General features: G+C 45.7%; 2 protein-coding genes and 1 pseudogene across 3 annotated transcripts in view; 2 read left to right on the top strand and 1 right to left on the bottom strand.

Moving 5' to 3' along the window:
• RAF1 (Raf-1 proto-oncogene, serine/threonine kinase) overlaps nucleotides 1-10,045 on the top strand; it is an 83,923-nt gene extending 73,878 nt beyond the window's left edge. For both annotated transcript variants that reach the window (XM_047834499.1, XM_047834508.1), the window contains 7 exons: nucleotides 4,154-4,238; nucleotides 4,984-5,160; nucleotides 6,385-6,431; nucleotides 7,881-7,999; nucleotides 8,357-8,488; nucleotides 8,632-8,766; nucleotides 8,989-10,045. In XM_047834499.1, the coding sequence (XP_047690455.1) occupies nucleotides 4,154-4,238; nucleotides 4,984-5,160; nucleotides 6,385-6,431; nucleotides 7,881-7,999; nucleotides 8,357-8,488; nucleotides 8,632-8,766; nucleotides 8,989-9,132 (839 nt within the window). In that variant the 3' untranslated portion in view covers nucleotides 9,133-10,045. The remainder of the gene's footprint in view (nucleotides 1-4,153; nucleotides 4,239-4,983; nucleotides 5,161-6,384; nucleotides 6,432-7,880; nucleotides 8,000-8,356; nucleotides 8,489-8,631; nucleotides 8,767-8,988) is intronic.
• MKRN2 (makorin ring finger protein 2) overlaps nucleotides 9,943-23,725 on the bottom strand; it is a 27,773-nt gene continuing 13,990 nt past the window's right edge. The window contains exons 3-8 of the mRNA XM_047834522.1: nucleotides 22,351-22,532; nucleotides 20,902-21,206; nucleotides 19,450-19,664; nucleotides 17,298-17,408; nucleotides 11,604-11,748; nucleotides 9,943-11,431 (exon numbers count right to left, since the gene is read on the bottom strand). Coding sequence (XP_047690478.1) covers nucleotides 11,294-11,431; nucleotides 11,604-11,748; nucleotides 17,298-17,408; nucleotides 19,450-19,664; nucleotides 20,902-21,206; nucleotides 22,351-22,532 — 1,096 coding nt within the window. The 3' untranslated portion in view covers nucleotides 9,943-11,293. The remainder of the gene's footprint in view (nucleotides 11,432-11,603; nucleotides 11,749-17,297; nucleotides 17,409-19,449; nucleotides 19,665-20,901; nucleotides 21,207-22,350; nucleotides 22,533-23,725) is intronic.
• LOC125161431 (uncharacterized) lies at nucleotides 22,899-23,019 on the top strand (annotated as a pseudogene).

The raw sequence follows: 23,725 nt of genomic DNA, 5'->3' as shown, positions 1-23,725 counted from the left end.
TAAAAAAAAAAAAATACCTACTTGGTGTAGTTGTTTTGGACTACCCTCCATAAAATGTTCCTTGGCTGTTTACCTTCGTCATTTATATTACGTGCTAAAGGAAATAAATACCATTCTTTATATGTGCTAAGATTGCCAGCTATAAGGGTATGTGGATAATTCCAGAAAGGTTAATACTATATATTAAAAAAATTTTTTGTGTGTGATATTTATTTATTTTGAGAGACAGAGAAAGAGCTTGAGCTGGGGGGGGGGGGGGGAGAGGGGGGCACAGAGAGAGAGGGAGAGAAAGAATCCCAAGCAGGCTCCACGCTGCCAGCGCAGAGCCCAACACAGGGCTCAACCCCATGAACTGCGAGGTCATGACCTGAGCTGAAATCAGGAGTCAGATGCTTTTAACCCACAGAGTCACCCGGGTGCCCCAGTACATACAATTTTTTATACTCCTCTTGGAAACGTGTTCAAAAGAAGAGATTAGTAATAAGCAGTACTACTAAATGCCTGTTGCATGGAGTGCTGGAGAGGTGGACTTGAATGGTGTACCTGGTCCTGAGACTGCCAGGGCAAGTTGGAGAGCAGCCTTTGTTTTGGGCCCAGACCTAATTGTGCACACCTGGAGGCTTCAGGCTGGGTACTGAGTCTCCGCTTCCCTGCCAGCAGTGGATTCTTGACCTGTGCTGGGAGCAGCTGGGTCATTCAGCAGCTAGTATTCTGTGCCAGAGGCTGTCCCTACTTCCACTCCAGAGCTTGAGACAGCTTGTCAGTTCATAACATGCCTTGCTGACAGTTGCATCTTAGAATTCATTCATTTCTTTATCGGTGTTTCCTGAATATATTCTTCTAATACCAACCATTCTTTTAGCTGTTACAAGTGAAGCAGTGAACAAAACAGATGAAAATTCTTTCTCTTATGGAGTTTCTATTCTGGTGGGGACAATAACCAACCAAAGTATATAGTATGTTATAATTGCTAATGAGGAAAAAGGGAGGAAAGCAGGTAGGGAGTGGCAGTCCCTGTGCACAGGTTTTGGTGGGTTAGTAGGGAAGGACTCTGCTGAAGAAGTAGCATTTGCATGATGCTTGAGAGTGGGCAGATAACCTGGGGAAGCAGCATGGGGGGCTGTGAATTGGGCCATTCACCTTACCTGTTTGAGGAACTCAGGGAGGCTGATAGGAGTGCAGTCCAGGGATGGGGAGTGGTAGGGCCCTGTAAAGACTTTAGATATCATTTTTGGGTGAATATAGGGTCTCAGATTGTGCAAGACCTTCAGGAGACTTGGCCAGTCTTAGCCTGAAATTCAGAATGCTGGTGAGGGAGCTGGTTACTGGAGAACTTGTTCCAGTTCGAGGCAGTCCTACTAGTAGAAAACAGTTCTTTATAAAAGTTGAAATCCATTTTCCTATAATGTTTGCCCATTGCTCCTAGCAGACTGAATCCCTGTCATGGCAACGCTAGGAGTATTTGCGTGAAAGTGAGGGGATGCTGTAGTATATAGTCTCTGGGTTTCAGTAAGAAATTGCATATGTACTCTTGTTATCTTAACTGCTAACCACGAGCTGGAAGGCAGATGGGTCCTTTCAGGCATTGTAGGGTTTTGACTTTGGTTCAGCCCTGTTCAGTCTTCCAACCCATGACTTGCATGAAGGCGCGGGTATAGTGGATGACTTGCATGGAATTGTAGTGCCGATTTGGGTAATAGGATTTGGAAAGAGGAGAGGATTTGAACTGGCTGTGGTGATGGAACAAAGAGACTATGAACTCTGAACAGGGATAATAAGTCTGCTCACTGGGCCAAAAAGTAGAGGCTGGAGGTGGAGGACATTCAGCTGACTGCAAGGTCAGAATGAGTCACTCTCAGCGGGCTTTGGCTGCTGGTGAATCTTCCGAGCTCTGAGGTTACGTTATGATCAGGTCCAAAATGGGTGATACGAAAGGTGAGTTCAGTGACAACTGGAACATGCCCCTTGGAGAGCTATAAAAAAGGGAAGGTCTTGTAAAACTAGACTTGTGAACTAGTAAGGTCCCAAGGAGCAAACCGTCCTGAGGGCCCATCCAGCATCTCCCCAAGCCTTCCTCCACCCACCCCGGCCTGTCCCTCTCAAGCCTTGTCCAGTGCCTGGGCCAACAGCAATGTCATCTCCTGGCCCCACCACTCAGTTGACTGCCACATCAGATCAGCCCACCTTCCTGGAGTTTCTTGCCTTCACCCCTTCCTTTCTGTCCCCACTGTCACTGCTGTCCCTGTATTTTGTCTGCAGATACAGGGCTCTTGGGCCAGGACTCCTTCCTCCCTGGCCTCTGTCGTAGACTGCAGGGGCCCAGGTCACACATCAGAGTTCACCAAGCACAGCTCCTGTTTCCTTCTTCCCCCTTACCTTACCTTACCTTACCTTTGTTCCTGACCTATGTAGTTTGGAACAGCATGTCCCACTTAGTAAAATCCTTCCCTTGGCATATATCCCATTTGTTTCAGGAAACCTTTCTCCATCCTCTCTACAAACAGATTTTGTCTTTGTCCCTTACGCCCAGCATTCTTATCTTGGCTCAGACTGCTCCAGAATGAGCAGTTCTGCAGGAGACTCTTATCCTCCTCCTCAGTCATAAGGAGCTTAAATGGAGCTGCATGGTTTACCAGCTCCATCTTCCTGGAGAGAAGGCAGCTGTGACTGCAGAATGCGTCTCCCAAGAGGCAGCCCTGGGTCCTCGGGAAATACATGTGCCAGTGAAGTGGATGAGCCCCTACTGTTAGGTGGGGACTTTAGCTTTGGATGATAAAACCAGAGATGATGACAGGACAACAGTTCGGGACCTGCCATAAGAACCATCTCTTTGGGGCGCCTGGGTGGCTCAGTTGGTTGAGTGTCTGAGTCTTGATTTTGGCTCATGTCTTGATCCCAGGGTTGTGGGATTGAGTCCCCCTCACCCCCACCCCCTTCCCGCTTGCTCGCATGTGTGCCCTCTTTCAAATTAAAAAAAAAAGATAAAATTTTTTTAAAACCCATGTCCTTACCAACTAGTACTCCAGTGAAGTGAGGAATGCTCCCACAGAGGCTGCACAGGGGTGCTGCCAAGGGGGCATGCTTGATAAGTGGAGGAATTCTGTTACCTCTAAGGTGCCATCAACCAACTCCTTTATTTGATCACCAGAAGGCTATGGTTTTGTTTGTTTTTAAGGTGACTTTATTAAAGCACAGGCACAGGACGCGTGGGCAGAAAGAGCTACCCAGAAGGCTATGTTTTGATAAATTCATTTGCCAAGAAAATCTGAGGTCCTAACAGGGCTTCATGTAATTTATTAAAATGACCGTTATAGTGTAGAAACATTTCTGAAAGTGCCTTCTAAATCAGTAGCACATATAAAGTAGAGTTAATCTCTGGATGTTTCTAAAGTTAAGTAAAGAGGCTCATGGTGATTGACAGTCTGTTGTCAGTATGGAAGTTAGAAGGGCAGCCATTGGAGTCAGACTGGCATTCTAATCCTGGCTCCAGCACTTTTGTGTTTTGGTTAAATGACGTTGGAGAGTTGACTACGCTTCTCTGTTCCCTGTAAAATGAGGATAACAGTACTTACATCACAGGGCAACTATGAGGATTAAAGGTGACAATGCCTGTGAAGGCACATGTGGCGCAAGGGCGTAGTAAGCAATCGATATTAATCATTAGGATTGCTTCTTCATGGTATTAAAGGCAAAGAAGCTTAATTTCGATATGTATCTTTGTGTACAAGGGACCATCTCGGGTCTCATTAGAATGTGGCTGCTGAGTTTGGCATCAACTGCTTGCCAAATGGCCTGTTTGCTGGCACCAGCCTTCTGGCCCCAAAACTCCTGTATCTGCCGGCCATTCCAGTTCACCTGCCAGTGTGGCCCTCACAGGCCCAGGTTTTCACCTATTCCCCAGTCACACTGGGGATGCCAGGCTTGATAGGAAGAGTTTAAACCAGACCCATATTCAAGGCGTGTGTGGTGGTATTTAAAGGATAGTAGTATAATATACTTAACTTTTTTCAAGTACTTGAATAATTTGGAAATTTGCCTATTCCACTTGTGTAGGCACATGATATCTGAATAAGTGATTCACTCTCAGGACTAGGGTATGTGAAAAATAACAAAGTAAGCTCATTCAGCTGATCGTACTGACTATAATTTGCAGGAGATGTTGCAGTGAAAATTCTAAAAGTTGTCGACCCCACGCCAGAGCAGTTCCAGGCCTTCAGGAATGAGGTGGCTGTCCTACGGTGAGTAGAAAGCTAGCCTTTCCGGCCTCTCTGGAGCAGCAGGGGACGGGTGTGGGTGGTGGTGTGTCAACTGCAGATAAGCGGGCCGCATGGCACGGACCTGTCTCTGAGGGCCTATGGCCAGGACTGGTGGTTAGTGAGTGTTCACTGCGGAGTCTTGCGGTGGAAACTCCTTCCTTACAAGTGAAAGGGAATGCATGGGAGGTTTCCTTCCAGCTTACGGGGTTGTCAGACCTTTAGAAGAGCCCTCTTTGATGAGCATACACCCCTCTACTGCTTCAGGTCTCTGGGCACACCACACACAGTAGCCCAGGTTCTTCTCTGGGTTCTGGTTTGAGATAGTGAGAAATAGGTTCTGTTTTCACGTTTATTTCCAAGAACTCTTTATAGCCAATTTGCTTTCTTTTGGACTTCAAAACCTTTGAGTCATTGTTTAGACCTATAGGAATAAGGTGAATAATGATGGATTCCCCAGACGAGGGTTCCTTGTGACCCCCTGTGGGAGGAATCATGTACAATGAGAATGTCCTCTCTCTGAAGGCTAGCACTGAGGGGTCCTTTGTCACAACCCCAACTCAATTATCAGCAGGCTTGTGTGTGCTTTGCCAACCACCCAGATTGTAAGCACGGTAGCATTGAGGACACTCAGGATCCGGTGTCGGTGGGAAAGCAGAGTACATCTCTCTGTTCTGCAGCAACAGAAGATTCAGAGAATTCAGAGACTTTTTTCTCCTCCCTCCTCCAGCAAAACACGGCACGTGAACATCCTGCTCTTCATGGGCTATATGACAAAGGACAACCTGGCAATTGTGACCCAGTGGTGCGAGGGCAGCAGCCTCTACAAACACCTGCATGTCCAGGAGACTAAGTTCCAGATGTTCCAGTTGATTGACATCGCCCGCCAGACTGCTCAGGGAATGGAGTGAGTAGATGGCTTGTCGACTGGAAAGTCGGGGGTCCAGGTATCAACCTGCCCTGAATCGGAACCTGGGTTAGCAAAAAGCCAAGTCTCCTACATGATTTCTGTGATGTTGCACAGCTGAAAGTCAGCCTCTGGTGTGGGCTGAAGGAATGAGAGCTCCAGGTTCTTCGTCTGAGCTGAGGCTGCTCCCCTAGAGGCTCAGATTCAGGTTGAAACCACTTCCCTGAGAATTCACCCAGACCCCCAAGAGCTCAGTAGTGTGGGCTCAGTACCTTCTGCCCAGACAGCCGTGCACTGCCCTCTACAAGTGTGCGGTCTCAGGTGTGGCCCATGCGCAGCGCGCTTGTTGCACACGAGGGTCTGAGCGGATGTTTTTGGATAATTTATTTTCCTTTTAGGGAAGGCTGAAAAGTCCTCCCTTGTGCCTCCATGAAACACTACCTGTTTGAATCTCTGCTTGAACACGTCTCTCTGTCAAAGGGGGTTGTGGCGTGTGGTGGGTGTGTGTGTGTGTGTGTGTGTGTGTGTGTGTGTGTGTGTGTGTGACTTCCTCTAATTTATCCCTTAGTGGGAGAGTGAGAACTCATAGCACTACATGTCTGGAGGCGTAAGCTAAAGCGGCGCTTGCAGGTGCCATGTAAAATCTCATGTTCTGCTTTTTAAAATCCATACGGAATTAAGAAATAGCATTACCTTTTAGAAAAAAATTATAGATATAATCCACAGATTATAAAATTCACCCTTTAAATGTGTACAACTCAGTGGTTTTTTAGTACATTCAGAGTTGTGTAGACTGAATGTGTAATTTTAGAACAATCGTCAAGATAGAAAATGAGGTCTTTTGTGTCTGACTCGACTTAGCCTACAGTTTTGAGGGGTTCATCCACATTGTATCACTTTATTCTTTCTGTAGCCGAATAAGACTGCGTTTGTACGGGTGGGCCATGTTTCATTTATGCATTCATTAGTTGGTGGACATTCAGGTTGTCAGAATTACTTTTTGAGTAGAACTGATGCTTAAAGAGTCGTCCCATTTGTGCTATGACCTCACCTCCAGGTAACACGCAATGTGGCCTGGCCTGCATCCGCACACCACCAGTTCCTGCATGTAGCCCTCGTTGGGCATCAGGCGGCCAGGTGGCTTCCTTCCTAGCTGTCATGTGAAGATGCTTTCTACCCATTTCTCTTAGATAACTGGTTTTAATAGATTTTTTCCCTTCACAGCTATTTGCATGCAAAGAATATCATCCACAGAGACATGAAATCCAACAGTATCCTTTGATGGTTATTTCATTTCTAAATTTAGAAAAACCGAAGAGAAACTTTTTAAAGCTTATCTCAGTAAAAGTGATTTTGGAAAGTTTTCCACAGGAGATAGGTGTTTGGGTTATGCTTGCAAGTTTTATTATGCTGTTTGTTACTAAATTTAGCTTGGAGGAACGGGGCTTTTGTCTGTCATGTTCATCTCTAGTGTGTGGACCATGTGTGTCTGGTCAGAAGGGAGCTGAAGGCCAGATGTTGCAAGATTGTCAAAGCGCTCACTAGGTCACTCACTGTTGGAACCAGCCCTTCCTCTTTCTGAGACTTAGTATGTTTTTATAGAAGGGGAATAAAGACTGGAGAGTTTTCATGCTGTGGGGCAGGAAACGTAACCTCTATACATCTGCCTCCCACCTGCAGCCTGTGTCTTGGAGAGGAGTGTGTAGCGTTACAGCCTTGCTCTGCTTCTTGGCCAGTGAGAGGCACTACAGTTGTGTTGAGTTGGATTATGGGACATGGCCTATTTGGGCCACATGTCTGAGGCATGAGATACTTTTTTTTTTAACATTCATTTTTGAGAGACTGAAAGAGAACACAAGCGGGGAAGGGGCAGAGAGGGAGACCCAGGATCCGAAGCAGGCTCCAGGCTCTGAGCTGTCAGCACAGAGCCTGACATGGGACTCGAGCTCACGAACCGTGAGATCATGACCTGAGCCAAAGTCAGACATTTAACTGACTGAGCCACCCAAGCGTCCCTATGAGATACCTTTTAACGGTGGGTTTTTGGGAGTGATACGTTATGCCATGAAAGCAGACACCACAGATTTGATGGTGGTATGTATTACTGGGCATTGGCAGATCACAAGTCACCTTGTGCCTGACCTCTTTACCCAGAAATGAGGGGAGTTTGGTCCTGATGTGAAGTCACCAAGTGGTACCTATTCTAGTGAGAGATTTCTTTGGACAGCATTCAGTGCTTAGTGAATGCTGAATTGTTATTCACACGTTTGTCATTTGAGGGCACACAGCAGGCAGAAACCAATGTAAGCCATCACACTTGGCTTCTGGTAAGAAGCTGCAGATGGCAGCCTGTTCTCTGAGAAATCTTTGGGTTTAAGATTCCCTTGTTATATGGGAAGGTCAGAAGGCCAGGGACCTGGCACCTAGATGTGTAAATGGGGAGAAGCAGCAGGGGGAAATAGCCTGATTTTTGGCTGGAGCCAAATAATCTGCCGCCCTGAGCAACTGCTACATGCCTCATGGAAGAAAGGCAGTTTGGAAGCACTTTTTACAACTGTAGAAATCCAAGCAAATCAGTGCAAAGGAGGCTGGGGCAGTCAGAGGGGAGGGGCGGGGCGGGGCGCAGAGCAGAGAGATGGTCTGCTCTTCAGACCTTTGGGAAGTGGTTTAAAATTAACTTGACCGTTCTTTTGAAACCAGAGTCCTTAACAAGCATTGAGATATATTTCTCCATGAAGGCCTGACGGTGAAAATTGGAGATTTTGGTTTGGCAACAGTAAAGTCGCGCTGGAGTGGTTCTCAGCAGGTCGAACAACCCACTGGCTCTGTCCTGTGGATGGTGAGGAGGCGAGGCTCCCCCTAGCAGAGTGCAGGGGGAAGGGGTACCCCGGAGGTCCGTGTGTAAACTTACATTTCTCGACATTTTCCTGGAAGTCCAGATACCTCAGTGAGGCCTTCAGTGACGTCAGACAGCCTGAGGCAAATTTGGGTTTTCTGGAAGCTAGTGATCAGAACCATACTGAGGCATCGGTGCTGGGTACCAGAGACTAGGCTTCCCGAGCTTGTGTGAGCCTGAGCGGGGAAGAGGTGCAGAACTGAGGAAAGGACTGTCTTATATCCAGGGGAAGGGACAGCCTGGCACCTGGATGTCTGTGGGGCCCACATGGTGATGAATGAATGCATTTTGTCCCTGTAGGCCCCCGAGGTGATCCGAATGCAGGATAATAACCCATTCAGCTTCCAGTCTGATGTCTACTCCTACGGCATTGTGCTCTATGAGCTCATGACAGGGGAGCTTCCTTACTCCCACATCAATAACCGCGACCAGGTACGTGCACTGTTGCTGGCTGCTGCAGATCCAGATTCAGCTGTGGAAGGCCCTGGGCCTCCTGCCAGTGTGAGCAGGAGGTTCAGAAGTTGCTGTCTCCGTTGTGCCTCCACCCAGTCCCTCAACGGTTTCCTTCCTCTTAGATCATCTTCATGGTGGGCCGAGGATATGCCTCCCCAGACCTCAGTAAGCTATATAAGAACTGCCCCAAAGCAATGAAGAGGCTTGTAGCTGACTGTGTGAAGAAGGTTAAGGAAGAGAGGCCTCTTTTTCCCCAGGTAAGACTCAGCTCAAGGGGTGGGAACGGATCCCAGCAGAAATTCCTAATGACAGAAATGAGGAGGGAGGTGTGGGTTTTCTATAGGACAGGGCTCGTGTTCTGCACCAGATGCTGCAGGTGGGGTGGGGACAAGGGCCCGTGTTTGGGCTCCTCACTGAGAGTTGCTGCTGCTGCTTCTGCTGTGACACCAAACCCACCTAATGACACTGCTTCATTTTAGATCCTGTCTTCCATCGAGCTTCTCCAACACTCTCTGCCGAAAATCAACCGGAGTGCTTCTGAGCCATCCCTGCACCGGGCGGCCCACACTGAAGATATCAACGCCTGCACGTTGACCACATCCCCTAGACTGCCTGTCTTCTAGCTGACTTTGCACCTGCACTCAGGCCACCAGGGGAGGAAGGGAAGTCAGCAGGCACCACCTTTCTCCTCCCTTTTGATGGAGGCAGAGAGCTCATTTTCAGAGAAGCTGCTGCTAAGGACCTTCTAGACTACTCACAGGGCCTTAACTTCATGTTGCCTTCTTTTCTACCCTTTCTGGCCCTGGGAGAGGGAAGCCATTTGCAATGCTGGTTTGTCCTGCTCCCTCCCTGCATCTCTCCACCCCCCCCCCCCCCCCCCTCTCATGAGCCAAGCCTTCTCCAGATGCACCAGTGGCTACATTTGGCAATACATGATCTGGGGCCCCAGCTATTGGCTAAATGAGTATTTTTAGGGCAAGAAAAAGCACTCAGAGGGGAAATGAAGGTAGCAGACAAACCAGCCCTGATGTGGACATGTGGATTTGGGGCATCAGCTCCTATGTGGAATGCTTGTCACGGAAGGACCGTTCTTCAGAGCTAGTGGTATGGCGCCAAACAGGTAGTTTTGCACATAACGCACCAAACAGCCCAGGACTGTCGAGACGACGGCCGCCTGAAGGAACCTGCGTTGGTACTATGGAACTATGGACCTTGACTTCGGGGGCACTTCCTTTCCTTGGAGGTCTCCAGTGCATTGGGACGGTTTTCCGAAGAGGCGTTTGGCCTGCCCCTCCCAGTCTCCGCCCTCTCAGGGAGCAGTCTTCCATCATGCTGAATCTGTCTTCCAGGAGCTGCCCCTATGGGGCGGGGCCGCCGGGCCAGCCTTTCTCTTCAGTCACATCACGTGTATGCAAGGAAGCCAGGAATACAGGTTTTCTTGATGATTTGGGTTTTAATTTTGTTTTTATTTCGCCTGACAAAATACAGTTATCTGATGGTTCAATTATGTTATTTTAATAAAATAAATTAAATGTAGGTTTAATGGCTGTTTCTTCCTTTTAAATACTGAGCTTACAGCTTGAACTCTCCCATTTGTTCATCCCTCCTGGAGCAAGAACTCAAGCAGGAGGAAACAGGCCCAGAGCCTCTGCTGCGAAGGAATCTAATTCAGTCTTTGTGCTATCACCCTTCACTAAAGAGTTAACTATAAAAAATGGAAAAAGCAAGCATTCTAAACTCAGGTAAGAGTAAACCTTTTTCTACCTACACTTTAATGCATTTTATAAAATATTTGGTATCTATACCTAGTTATAAAAATAGATTAATTCAGGCCTGGGGTGAATTTGTTCTGATTCACAAAGTTACGTTCCTTCAATTAAAGTCACAACTGATGACAGAGGACTTGTTCTGTTCAGGACCACTGCTGAGTCAGAACCAGAAACTGCTGCGTGCCATTTCACTTCTTACTAAAAGTTCAAATCAAAGCCAGGCTTACAGAACACGTGGCTTTGAGCAGGGGCCACACAGAAGAGCATGTGTGTGTGTGTGTGTGTGTGTGTGTGTGTGTGTTGACCCTCAGTAAAACTACCCTTGGGGCATGAGCCCAAAGAGAGCCCCAGGAAAGCCCACCGGTGACAGCCGGGGACGGGTTTCCCTGGAGCACGTGGCCCCAACACCAACCAGAAACGAGGGGCCATACCTCTGCCCTACACTGCCTGCTACTTCAAGAGCCCCCTCCTTACAGGGAATTTATTGAACACACGGCAACGGGACTCCTGCTCTGATTTGGGACACTGAAGAGCACAAGTTTTAGGCTAAGGTGTGTGGTGCCCACTTGTTGATTTATACAGAGCTTTTCAAGAAACAGTTTTGACTACACACTAAGTACACTAGGGAAATCGACTAGAGAGAAATCGTTTTATAAGGGTGAGGAATACTTGGTTAAGAAAAACGAATCTGCACGGTGACTGTTTCTAGGGAGCTAAAGCTCAAGGATAGGAGCCAGGTTGCTTTTAAAAGCAGTCAATCAAAACTCCCATCCGGCTGGTCAGCTGGTCCCTCTGAGGAGCTTGAGATGCAACTAAAGAGATCAACTATAAAAGTAGCGATTCCATATACTTGTTGGGCTATTTTATATCCTTCACTCCTCCCACGGCTGTAATAATGGAGTGGATGAGACCAAGGTCAGGTGCAGCTCAGGCTGCAGTGAAGGAAGCTCCGCACGCCCTAGCTTGGGAAGGCTTGGCCGGCAGAGCCCAAGGTACAGGGATAACTGGCTACTCCTTAGGGTTCTGACGACTCCACTCCAGACAGGTGCATGAAGAGGTCCCCAAGCTCTGTCATGTCAACGTCTTCAGTATTGGGGACATGCCGGCTTTCTCGGTTCTCAATGAAATCCCAGAGTCGCACTGAATTAAAGAACTGCAAAAAGAGCCAGCAAACATGCCTGGTGGTTATTAGTGGTAACGTGAAGGCCAGATGCTGTTTTTCTTTTGCTCACCCCGTTCCCTGGTACCAAAGCTATTAGGGAAAGCACCAGTACCCGGAAATGCCACCATGTAAGTGTCCTTGACAGAGACATCAAAGTCCTTACCCTCACAGTGCCCTCAGAACTGAGCTGCTTCCGAGGTTTCTCAGGCTCTGCCAGCCGCCCGTCAGGGTAAGCATGGCGGTAAAGGCATTTGCTTCCAAATGGGCAGGTCCCTTTGCCTTGCTCAAAGTATTTACAAGCTTTTTTCCTGAAAAGCAGAAAGAAAAAGTCAACAGGATTGTGGGAGAGCCTGGGCCCCAGAAGAACCAAGGCTTTCCTCCGTCCCTGCCCACAATGCCAGAGCTAGATGAGCCTTACTTCATAGGTGGGGAAACTGAGGCTCCGTGAGGTTAGGATGCTGATTTCCAAGTTGGATAGTGTTGCCATTGTGATATGTGGCCTCACACAGAATTGAACTTGCACGGGGGACTTCACTGTTTTGAGCTTGCAGTACTCAGGCATTCGGGGGAGGACAACCTGATGGCTGCTCTGAGCTGGTTGTCAGGGCTCCAAGGTTCTGAAGCTGGGCTACTTGCCTCAGCTCAAAGTCCCAATAGCAGCACCACCCAGGGAAATTTCCCTTCCTCCTAGCCAGCAATGATGTCAATGTGACCCCAGGAGCCTTGACTTAGGAGGCACAGGAAAAGCAGTGAATTTCAGCAGCTGCCCAAAGTTAGAGGTCTCACTCCAATTTTCCTTGGTCCCCACCCTCTAGATCTAAATCAGGGCTTCTTAACTCTGTGTTATGTTAACTCTACGGACCCCTTCTCAGGAAAGTTTTTTAAATGGATAAAATGAAATACACAGGTCTAAAAAACACAGCAAAAAGTTCATCCCCCTTCCCCCCCCATCTTCAAATTCTACCCACAGATCCCTACATTAAGAACACCTGTTCCTCAGGAAAAACACAACCACCAGAAAATTCTTATTCTTGCTTACAGGAAATTTGGCTTATAATCAAATGATCCCATGGTGAAGAAGGGGTGAAGATGCCCAAAAAGGCAAGAGGGCATCTGGGAGTCCTGAGGAAGGGAAGAGAAAGCAAGATCACCACAGAAAGGGCAGGCTACTGCTACCAGGGGCAGGTGGGGTATGTGACAGTGGCTGATAACAAAGAAGGGAGACTCTTGACACCAGTGTCTGTCTGTCTTCTCAGACAAGAGGATGCCAGAGACTGGTGGTGAGGGTCTCTGAGACCTCAGAGCGGCACAGAGAAAGCCCCCTAACAAATGTCCAGTGAAGGACGGCGTGCCGTGCTTGCCTGGGCACCCACTCCTACCAGGTGTGACCCCAGCACGGGCTGGGGAGGGGATCCAAGCAGAGGTACAGAGGTGCGGACACAGACCTGTCACAGCCTCCACCCCTGAGGCTCTGAGATCTTCAAATGACTGCTCAGGCAGTGAGTTCTCACCAATCTGCTGGACACTGGCTTTAATAAACTCAAGTTCAAAAAGTGATTCTCTAGTCCTGCCCCCCAATACTGTGCTTTTTTCTCCCCCAGCCTTACCTGGTCACCAAGGACAGTGCACTCTGCCTCTTTGCTCTCAGCTCTCCCAATTGTTACGCCTCCAATCACTCCATCCTTCCCTGCCCCCACACTACTAAAGCCCCTGGGGGTGCTGTCCTCTGCTACCCGCCACAGTCATTTCTTAATTGGCCTCGCTCCCACCAGGTTCCAGCCTCTTCACATTACCACCAAGGAGCGTGCCCAACAGTGTGTCGCTTGTTCTGCACCCCCCAACCCCCCGAGATTCCACTCCAGCCTATCTGTCCCTGTAGGTCCTACCACATCCTTCTACACACCTCTCTCAATCCCAGGGCCACTGCTACCCAGACACATTTGTATCATTCTGTACCCCTGTCATTCCACTCTGTCCTCCCCTCTCTACACACACAGATAGCTGTTCATGCTTCATGGCTCAGGGTCCCCATGCTGCTTTCCCTGATGCTCCCAGGTGGATCCAAGTGCTTTCTCTGTTGTGACATGTGGCTTGGTACTCTCATTAAGAATTTGTCACCAAAAAACATGCAATAATATTGCCCTTCTGCAATTTTCAGTGAAATTACTAATCTATGCTTGATGTCCTCCATTGGTGCTTAGCTTGAAGGTGCCTGGCCTGTAGTAGGTGCACATTAAATGTGTGTGGAACACATAAAAACATCACCATCAATAGAAACTAAGGCCAAGACCAACCCAAAGAGCAAGAACATGAGAATTTCCCAACTCCAGCACAGCTGCTTTCTATAGTCCAGCCCCTCCACCTTTGCCACTCCTGCCCTCTGGTGGAGATATAACACATGGTGGGGGGGGGGGGTGCGCGGAAACTGGTAAACCAGGAAAATGACCAGCTTTTACTAAGTGACAGGCAATCTGAAGGAAGCATTAAAAAAGGTGACATACGGCGCTCTTTAGTACAGCCAAGCACACTTCTACCAGACCTGACCCTCCTGCAAATAACTAGCAATACAAATTTTTTTTAAAGACCTGAAGGCAGCAGGAGGATCCTTCAAGAAATTAGGCACCAGGAAGAACAGAATGTCAAGACTCTTTTTTTTTTTTTTTAGAAAAAACAGCTTTTAGCCTCAAGCATGCCAATGTTGGGTGTCTAAACCTTCAGGGTCAAATCCAGTTTCTTGGGCCTGAAGGACCAACAGAAAGAGAGGAAATCATCCACTGGAAGCAATCCCACACAGAAAAGTACACGAGAAGAAGCATGCCAATACTACACGTTAACTCAGCACAAATGGCTGGCCCACACATCAGTGCAACAGGCTCACAGCAACTTAACCAAGGATTAAAAAACAAACTTGGGGCGCCTGGGTGGCTCAGTCAGTTAAGCGTCCGACTTCGGCTCAGGTCATGATCTCACAGTTTGTGAGTTCGAGCCCCGCGTCGGGCTCTGTGTTGACAGTTCACAGCCTGGAGCCTGTCTCAGACTCTGTGTCTCCCTCTATCTGTCCCTTCTGCTCACGCTGTCTCTCTCTCTCAAAAATAAACAAATATTAAAAGAAAAAAATTAAAAACAAAACGAACTGAGATTAGAAATGTTGCTTAAGGGGCACCTGGGTTGGCTCAGTTAAGTGTCTGACTTCGACCCAGGTCATGATGTCACGGTTCGTGAGTTCGAGCCCCATGTTGGACTTTATGCTGACAGCTTGGAGCCTGCTTCGGATTCTGTGTCTCCCTCCCTCTCTACCCTTCCCCTGCTCGTACTCTGTTCTCTTTCTCAAAAATAAATACTAAAAAAAAAAATTGTAAAGAAATGAACAGACCCCAATGCTTATTAGGGTAATATCAAAAAGTCTATCACATGTAATTAAGAGTCCCAGGAGAAGAAGAAACAGGGCAGGGAAAAAATGTGATGGCCAAAATTTCCCTAAATTTGGTGGATGACGAAACCCTACATATTCAGAGAAAAATACATAGTACAATATGAAGAAAACCATTCCCAGGCAAAAGAGCAAACTGTTGAAAACCAAGATAAAGAGACAATCTTGAAAGCAACCCTAGAGAAATGACATAATGTGAATGACCACTGACTTCTCAGAAACTAGAGGCCAGAATATAATAGAACAATATTTGCAAAGTACAAAAAGAAAATAAACTGTTAACCCAGAACTGTATTAACTGCAAAAGGAGACAAAGATGGAAATAGGACCGATCAGACCAATATTCAGTGAAAATATCCTTAATGAACAGAAATGCAATTTCAGCTAAAAAGAAAACTAAAAATTCATCACCACCACATCAACAAACGTTAAAAGCAGTCCTTGAGGCTGAAGGTAAATTATACCAACTGGAAAGAATCATAAACCAAATCAAAGAGCACTGGAAATAGTAAATTATCTGAGTAAATATAAACTTTTTCTCTTAAAAAAAAATGTGAGTTTTCAAATGCAAAAATCATATTACCTTGCTGGGTTCTAACATATGTAAATGTTATATTCATACTTCATACAGTAAAGTTGCAGGATGCAAAATCTATAAAAAGTCATCTGCCTTTCTATATACTAAATGAACTATCAAAGTGAAATTAAGAAAACAACCCCATTTACAACTGCATCAAAAAGAATAAAATACCTAGGACTAAATTTAGCAGAGGAGGTGAAACAGACTTGTACACTTGAAAAACTATTAAGACAATGAAAGAAATCAAAGCCATAAATAAATGGGAAGTATCCCATGCTCATGGATTGGAAAAATGCCATTAAAATGTTTACACTGCCCAAAGCAATTTGCAGATTGAAAACCCCTATCAAAATTACAATGGCACTTTTCACAGAAATAGGACAAACAACCCCAAAATATGTATGGAACCACCAAAGACCCCCAATGGCCAAAGCAATCCTAAGAAAGAACAACATACCTGGAGACATAATATTTCCTGATTTCAAGCTGTACTACAAAGCTATAGTAATCCAAACAGTTTAGTACTAGCATAAAAACAGATACATAGTTCAGTGAAACAGAATAGAAGGCCCAGAAATAAGCCTATGTATATCTAGTCAATTAATTTACGACAAAGGAGCCAGAGATATTCAATGGGGAAAGGACAAGCTCTTCAATAAAACATGCCAGGGAAACTGGACCACTATCTTACACCATACACAACAGCTCAAAACTGACTGAAGACTTGAATGTAAGCCCTGAAACCATAAAAACTCCTAGAAGAAAACATAGGGGTAAGCTCCTTGACATTCACCTTATTTAGCAGATGTTCTTTGTGGATTTGCCCACCCAAAACAAAAGCAACAAAAGCAAAAATAAACACGTGGGACCCCATGAAACTAAAAAGCTTCTGCACAGCAAAGGAAACCAAACAAAATGAAAAGGCAACCTACTGAATTGGAGAAAATATTACAAAGAACTCATATAAGAGCAAAAAAACAACCACCACATTCCATTTAAAAATGGGCAGAGGAACCGAATAGATGTTTTCCCCAAAGAAGACGTACAAATGTTCAAGACACATGGAAAGTTGCTCAACATTATTAATCATCAGGGAAATGCAAATCACAACCACAATAAGATATCACCTCATGCCTGTTAGAAGAGAATCTACACTTCCGTGTTTGCTATAACATTATTCACAACAGCCAAGATACAGAAACAACCCAAGTGTCTGTCAACAAATAGATAAAGAAGATGTGGAATATACATAAAATGGAATATTATTCAGCCACAACAAAGAAGGATATCCTGCCATTTGTGACAACACAGATGGAACTTGAGGGCATTATGCTAAGTGAAATCAACCAGACAAAGAAAAACAAATGCTGATATCACTTACATGTGAAATCTAAAACAAACCCAAACAAATGAAAACAGTCAAACTCACAGAGTAAAAAAGTGATTCCCAGGGACTAAAGGTTAGGGTAAATAAGGAAAGGTTGGTAAAACAGTACAAACTTTCAGCTATATGATGAATAAGTATCTTATGTAAAATATGGTGACTATAGTTGATAACACTGTAAAACTGAAATTTGCTAAGAGCAGAACATGGATGTTTTCACCCAAAAACGAAGCAAAAAAAAAGGGGGTGATAGATGTATTATAATTAACTGGATGGGAGTATCCTTTCATGATATGTGTGAACTCACCGTGACACTTTAAATCTTTTAAAATTTTATTTGTTAATTATATCTCAAAACTGAAAATCTAAAAATTACATTATTACCTGTGGGGTTCAAAGGTATGTAAATATAGTGCATTTGCCCGGCAGGCACAGGCATCATGCCTGAACTCAAAGTACTTACCCCATTCCCTGTTTGAAAGCTTCGATCAACTCATTCTTTTTATTCTGATCTTCTACCCAGTACACACTTGGGATTACAAACTCTGATATCACACGGCATTCTGGACAAGACCTGAAATTAGAATCAGATCAGTATGGGCCAGATGAATTACAAACCCTGTGCGCACTGCACCACCAAACCCCTTGCTCAAATGCATGGCCACTCCAGGTGTTTTCCTAACCCAAAATTCCAAAAAGTGCAATCAGAATCATCTAAGAACCTTATTTACTACATTTTTTTCAAGTTTATTTAAATTACAGTTAGTTAACATATAGTATAGTAATAGTTTCAGGTGTAGAACCTTATTTACTGTTAAAAATATATTCTTCTCAACAATAAAAAGACAACCCACTTTGGAATGCCTGGCTGGCTCAGTCAGTAGAGCATGTGACTCTTGATTTTGCAGTTGTGAGTTCAAGCCCCACCCTGAGTGTAGAGATTACTTAAAATAAAATCTTTACAAAAAACACACAAAAAACCCAATTTTAAAATGGGCAAAAGATCTGAGTAGGCATTTCTCCAAAATGGCTGAAAAGCACAGAAAAAGATGCTCAATATCATTAGTTATCAGGGAAATGCAAATCAGAACCATAATACATCACACTTCATACCCACGAGGATGGCTAATATCAGAAACAGAGGGGCACCTGGGGCGCTCAGTCAGTTAAGCTCAGACTCTTGATTTTGGCTCAGGTCATGATCTCATGGTTCATGAGTTCAAGCTCAGCACAGAGCCTGCTTAGGATTCCCGGTCTCCTCTCTGCCCCTTACCTGCTCGTGCTCCCTTTCTCAAAAATAGATACACTTAAGAAAATAAATAAATAAAATCAAGATACAACCAGTAACAAGTGTTGATGAGGTGGGGAGCAAGTGGAGCCCTCATCTGTGGTGTGGCTGCTGTGGAGAGCAGCCCGGCAGTTCCTCAATAAGCTGAACAGTTACCCTATGACCCAGCAATCCCACTTCTGGGTATCTACCCAAAAGAAATTCAAACATACGGCCACACAACAACTTGTGTGTGAATACTCATAGAGGCATTAGTTATTATAACCCAGAGAAAAACCATCCAAACGCCTGTCAACTGATGAACAAACAAAACGTGGACATCCACACAATGCAATGCTATTCGGCCGTGAAGAGGAATGAAGCGCCGGCACATGTGCAAAATGGGCGATCTCTGAAAACCTGCTGAGTGAAAGTGCTGCACAGAGAGGCCGCGTACCGGAGGCTCCATTTACAATCAATGTCCACAATAGGCAAATCCACAGGACAGAAGGAGCAGGGGGAAAATGGGCAGGGAATGCAGGCACAGGTTTCTTTTGGGGATGATGAAAATGTTCGAAAACTATATTGAAGTGATGGTTGTACAACCATGAAAATACTAAAAACCACTGAACCGCACACTTTTATTTCAATAAACCTGTTATTATTGTACCACACCAATGTGTGACTTGAGGCAAGTTACTTGACATCACTATACCCCAGTTTTCTTATCTGTAAAAGAGAATGATCATCACTGGGTCTGAGAGAATTATGACAAACGGTTGTGAAGAGTTTCTAACAGTACACAACACACTTTTCAATATGACTAAGTTCTTCCCCCATCCCTCCGCAAAATTGAAAAATCCTATGTTGTTTTCTGTCAGTTAAATCTCAATAAAGCTGGGGGGAAGAAAAGGATCCTGTGTTGGCTCCATTGAGCACATCCTACGTGTCAGACACTACCTACGTGAAATGTGTTAGATGCATTATTCCATTTAATCCTCCAACAACCTTATTTTACATATGAAAAAAAAGTTTGAGAAGGTGAACAGGTAATCAGCCTAAGGGCAAAGAGGAGTCAAATAGGCCAGTGCCATTAACACCTTCTCACACAGCCAATCCTTGCTGAGTGTCCCCAGACACCCTAAAGGCCAGCAGCAGGCGGCAGGAAGTTGTGAGGTTGTGACCAGTGTTTTAAAGGAAAAGGCACTTGGGCTCAAGAAGGATACCTGACATGCCCAGGTCCCTGCAGTCAGGGCTAGGATTCACACTAGTTACCTTCGCAGTGCAAGACAAGGGAGGGATGAAAAGTGGACAGAAGGCCCCAAATCGAACCCCTAGCTGAACTTACTTAATGATTGGGTTCTCAAACTGCTTGGCACACCTCCACTGCCGAATGCAGGACAGGCAGTACGTGTGATTGCAGTTGGAGAGAATCCCGAACCTCCTCTCAGAAGCAGACGCCTTCTCAAGGACCACTTCCATGCAGATACTGCACACTTTGTCCTGACTTGCTTGGAAGGCAAAGGCCTTTTCCATCTCGTGTTCGAATGTCGACATGCAGATCTGAAGTATGGAGAGAGAGGAGGGAAACTTCTTATTAGGTTCTGGGCTGCTGGGGAGCAGGCTGTGGCCACACTGCCATAGCCAAGATCAGCAAGGAATGCACACTCTGACAGACACAGGCAGAGCCCAGGCGGCCCCTGCCTTGAGGACACAAAGCTCTCTCAGACAACAAAAAGACTTCAAACCAATGCCTGCCCAGCCCCTTGCTTTCCTAGCATGTTATGGTCACCCCCAGTTTAGAGCTGAGACCACGGAGGTCCCAAAAGATGAGAGGACCAGTGTGGGATCACAGAGTTCACAAAGCCTGGGGCCATGATCTCCTGGCTCTTCTGGGTGCTGTCCTTGCCCACTCTGAACCACACCAATTACCAGAAGTGCTGAATAATCCTTAACTTCAAACATCAGGCTGGCAGTCCACAATCAGAGGTAAGCAGCACTGCTTCTCAAGAGAATAAGTTTATTTAATGAATGTACTCATTCAGTGAGCAGATGCTGAATACCTCCGGTGTGAAGCACTGTGTATCAAGTGTGAGAGCCAATGCAAAGAGTATGAAGACCTAGGCTCTGCCCTTGGGAGCTCGTGGTGGACACAGATGGGAGACTAACCAGTATGTATAGGACAAAGGCCAACTAAGCTGGGTGCAGAGGAAAGCTCTAATTCTGTGCTCACCTGAACATCCCTGCGGAGACAATGGACAGTGGCAGACTCCCCCTCACACACCATGGCCTGCTCGTCCTCACAAGCTCTAACACTACAGCTGTAGGCTCCTCTCTATCTCTCTCACCCCATCTTTATTCCGAGCACAGAGCCTAGCGGAGGCAGCACCTCCATGAACACTGGGGACCTAATGACCTGAAAGGTTCCTTCCAATACTTGGCTTCTTAAATTCTCTAGAACTCAGCCTGGCTGGATCTCAGCCACAAAGATATGTAAACCTAGGGAGGGTGAGGGTGTGTGTGTGTGTGTGCACGAGAGAGAGAGAGAGAGAGAGAGAGAAAGAGAGAGGGAGACACATACATGTCTTCTGATGCCTCTACCCTTTTTCCTTATTCTAAATAATCAAAAATTGTCAAAATGACAACAGGAAAAAGGACTTGAAAATAGAGTATAAATATGCCAGGTACACACTGCAGGTATTATTGGCAGAAAGATGGCTTACAGGAATACCAACAATTTTGTCACTTAGCCCATTTCAAATTTCTTGAAATGAGCTCATGCAAAAGCTTGTGATTTTACCTTCTCATGAGCTTTCCTTTGCTCTGGGTCGAAGGGGTGCAGCACTCGTAACCTACAGATTTCACACACTTCCCCATGCAGGTAGACACAAGCATCCCCAAATCGGCACTCCCCAGCAGCCGCGTAGGGGCACAGCTGCTGCTCACTGCTGTAGGAGCTGCTGGCTTCTAAGTCATCAAGGCCACTCCTGATGGCATCGAGGTAGGAATACGGCTTCATCTCTGGGCCATTCTGGAGATCGCTGCAGCCTCCTGGATTACTCACCACATTTGGGCAAGTCTTTTCTTCAGCCATGCCAGAGAGATCTTAATACAAAACACACGGTACACACAAAAATGAAAACTGGCCCAAAATTTCTGGTAAGCACTTAGTCAAAACCTAACAAATTAAGTAACTCTGACCTTGGGAATTCTACTCTTTGGATCATACAGAAATAGGCCAAGAGGGGAAAAATAGAAGGAGAAGTATAAAATGTTCTTGATGACATTCCTGCAACCATGATTTTTTAAGAAAGGAAAAAACATTAATTGGCAACACAGGAAAACAGCAAAACAGATCATGATATCTGTATACAGAGGAACACTCAAGTTGCGGTTTAAAGATGACAACTATGGAAATGTCAACCATGGACCCATTAACACTAAAAAACAATCATGAGAATTTTTTTAACACCATAATAGAAGTCAAATGGAATTTAGAATGAAGTCGGTAGAACACAGTGCTTTCCTTTATATTAGGAAAGTTACCTATCATTTTAAAGTGAACGAGAATCAAAATCTAGAGCGAGCCTCTGGGTCCTGAAGCCAGTGTTGACTCCCCTATGGCCCCCTCCTCACACCAGGAGCTGTACCCTCTGCCGCATGAGCTTCTAGCCTTTTTAGAGAGGACACATTCGATTAGTGCGATTACTTGTTTGCTTAGGATGGAGACTACCTAGCTAACGCAACACAATTCCAAGAGCTAGAAATCCCTTCACCTGCTGAAGACCAACCAATAAAAATAACTTGTATGGTTTGTAGCCTACTTCCTCCACAAACCCCAATATGCTATTCTATTACCAAAGCTGTAACCTAACATACCAAACAATGGCTGAGCACAAGAACTAAGACTATGAACTGACCTGGAAGTAAAACAGTGAAACATGCGCTTTATCAAAATATGTAGCTCTGAAAGCCTGGTGCTTCTCAGAACCACCCCATACAGACAGCAGTTAAAAACTGACAAAAGGTCACTCCACATGTCTTGTCAGGCCGAACTTGGCAATCAGCCCAACCCGAGACCCACTGCATCAACTGAAAGCTCTGCAGCCAAATGCAGCTGCTCTCAGGACAGTTCTGGGCTCCACCCTTGAACAGCTTGGAGGGGACCAGATTAGGAGCCCTCTGACAAGAGAGGGCCAGAAAGGAGCATGACGAACAACCGAGACTGCTTTTCACTCTGTTCACTCACTTCGGTCTCGAAGTACCAGTGTTCTCTTTTCACGTTTCCCAGGCTCATGTAAGTTAGTTTTCACAATAGATGCAGTGAGGTCAGAAGCAGGGTGAGGACTATGGAAACCCGGGGAGGACACGCCATGGGGCACAGTGCCCACAGCACCGCCAGCTGCAGCAGAAGGTCTCGTGTGATCGTATCTAAACAAAACACACAGCAAACATATGAGGGACACACGACCTGCACGTGGAACATCCTTTCTTCTTTTGTGGAGGTGGAGAGTGAGACAATCATTTCCCATATTTTAAATGATAAAAGGCTTGGGGACCCTGGGTGGCTCAGTCAGTTAAGCATCTGACTCTTGATTTCGGCTCAGGTCATGATCTCACGGTTTATGAGATAGAGCCCTGTGTCGGACTCCATGCTCACAGCACGGAGCCTACTTGGGATTCTCCCTCTCCATTTCTCTCTGCCCCCCCACTGTTCACACTCTCTTTCTCTAAAAAATAAATAAATAAATCTAAAAAAAAAATCCTTAAAGAAAAGTGAGAAAAAGCTTATCAATTAGCTTTGCGCAGTGGCAGTATTGCAGCCAATGAGGTTTATCTGACGTGCAATTATTGCTAATTGAAAAGTTTTCCCAAAAGCTTATCAATTAGTACAAAATGCCTGGCAATTCAGACTGAGCGGTACATTGCTATCTATCACCTACACTTAAGTGGCCTTGTGGGATGTGCGTGGGACAGACAAAATAACCCACACCACACACAGACATCCCCAAAAGTCCAGCCAGACGTTGAACTGAAATCTTCTGAGATCCAAGCCAGTGTTCTTCTGGCAGGCGTCCCCAAAATGTTAATGATGGCCAATGTAACAGCCGGGCGGGCCTTCGCTGGACTGTCTCTCTGGGGCACCTGCCGGTGGGGCAGGGGCAACTTCCACCACCCTCCAGGCGGCACAGGAAAGAACAGATCAGCTCTTCACCATAAAAGCACTTGAACTGAGTTTTGGCATGTTTTTCTGTTTAGAATTCACAAAACTTGCCTACAGATGTCAGTGGAAAAAAGGCAGACTCTATATGCATATATATGTTCACTGTAGGGGTACTCATAGCAAAAAAAACAGGAAACCACTTAAATATCTAAGAGAGGAATAGTGAATCAGATGATGGTATGTTAGCACTATGAAACATAAAATTACATTTAGGAAATAAAGTAGCAGCTTAGGGAAAAACTTGGACATGTTAAGTGGGGAAAAAAGCAAGAGATACACACTGTGAGTGCGATTTTATAACTAGAGACCCATAAGAATAAGGCCTGAAAAGTGATTTTGAAAAATTACAATTATTTTCATGGCAATAAAGTTGAGATTTCAAAATGATTTTGCCATACTT

The sequence above is a fragment of the Prionailurus viverrinus genome, chromosome A2, assembly GCF_022837055.1.
Source record: "Prionailurus viverrinus isolate Anna chromosome A2, UM_Priviv_1.0, whole genome shotgun sequence".
Classification (NCBI taxonomy): domain Eukaryota; kingdom Metazoa; phylum Chordata; class Mammalia; order Carnivora; family Felidae; genus Prionailurus; species Prionailurus viverrinus.
Note: the sequence above shows the minus strand (reverse complement) of the source record. Positions and strands in the feature narration are given on the sequence as shown.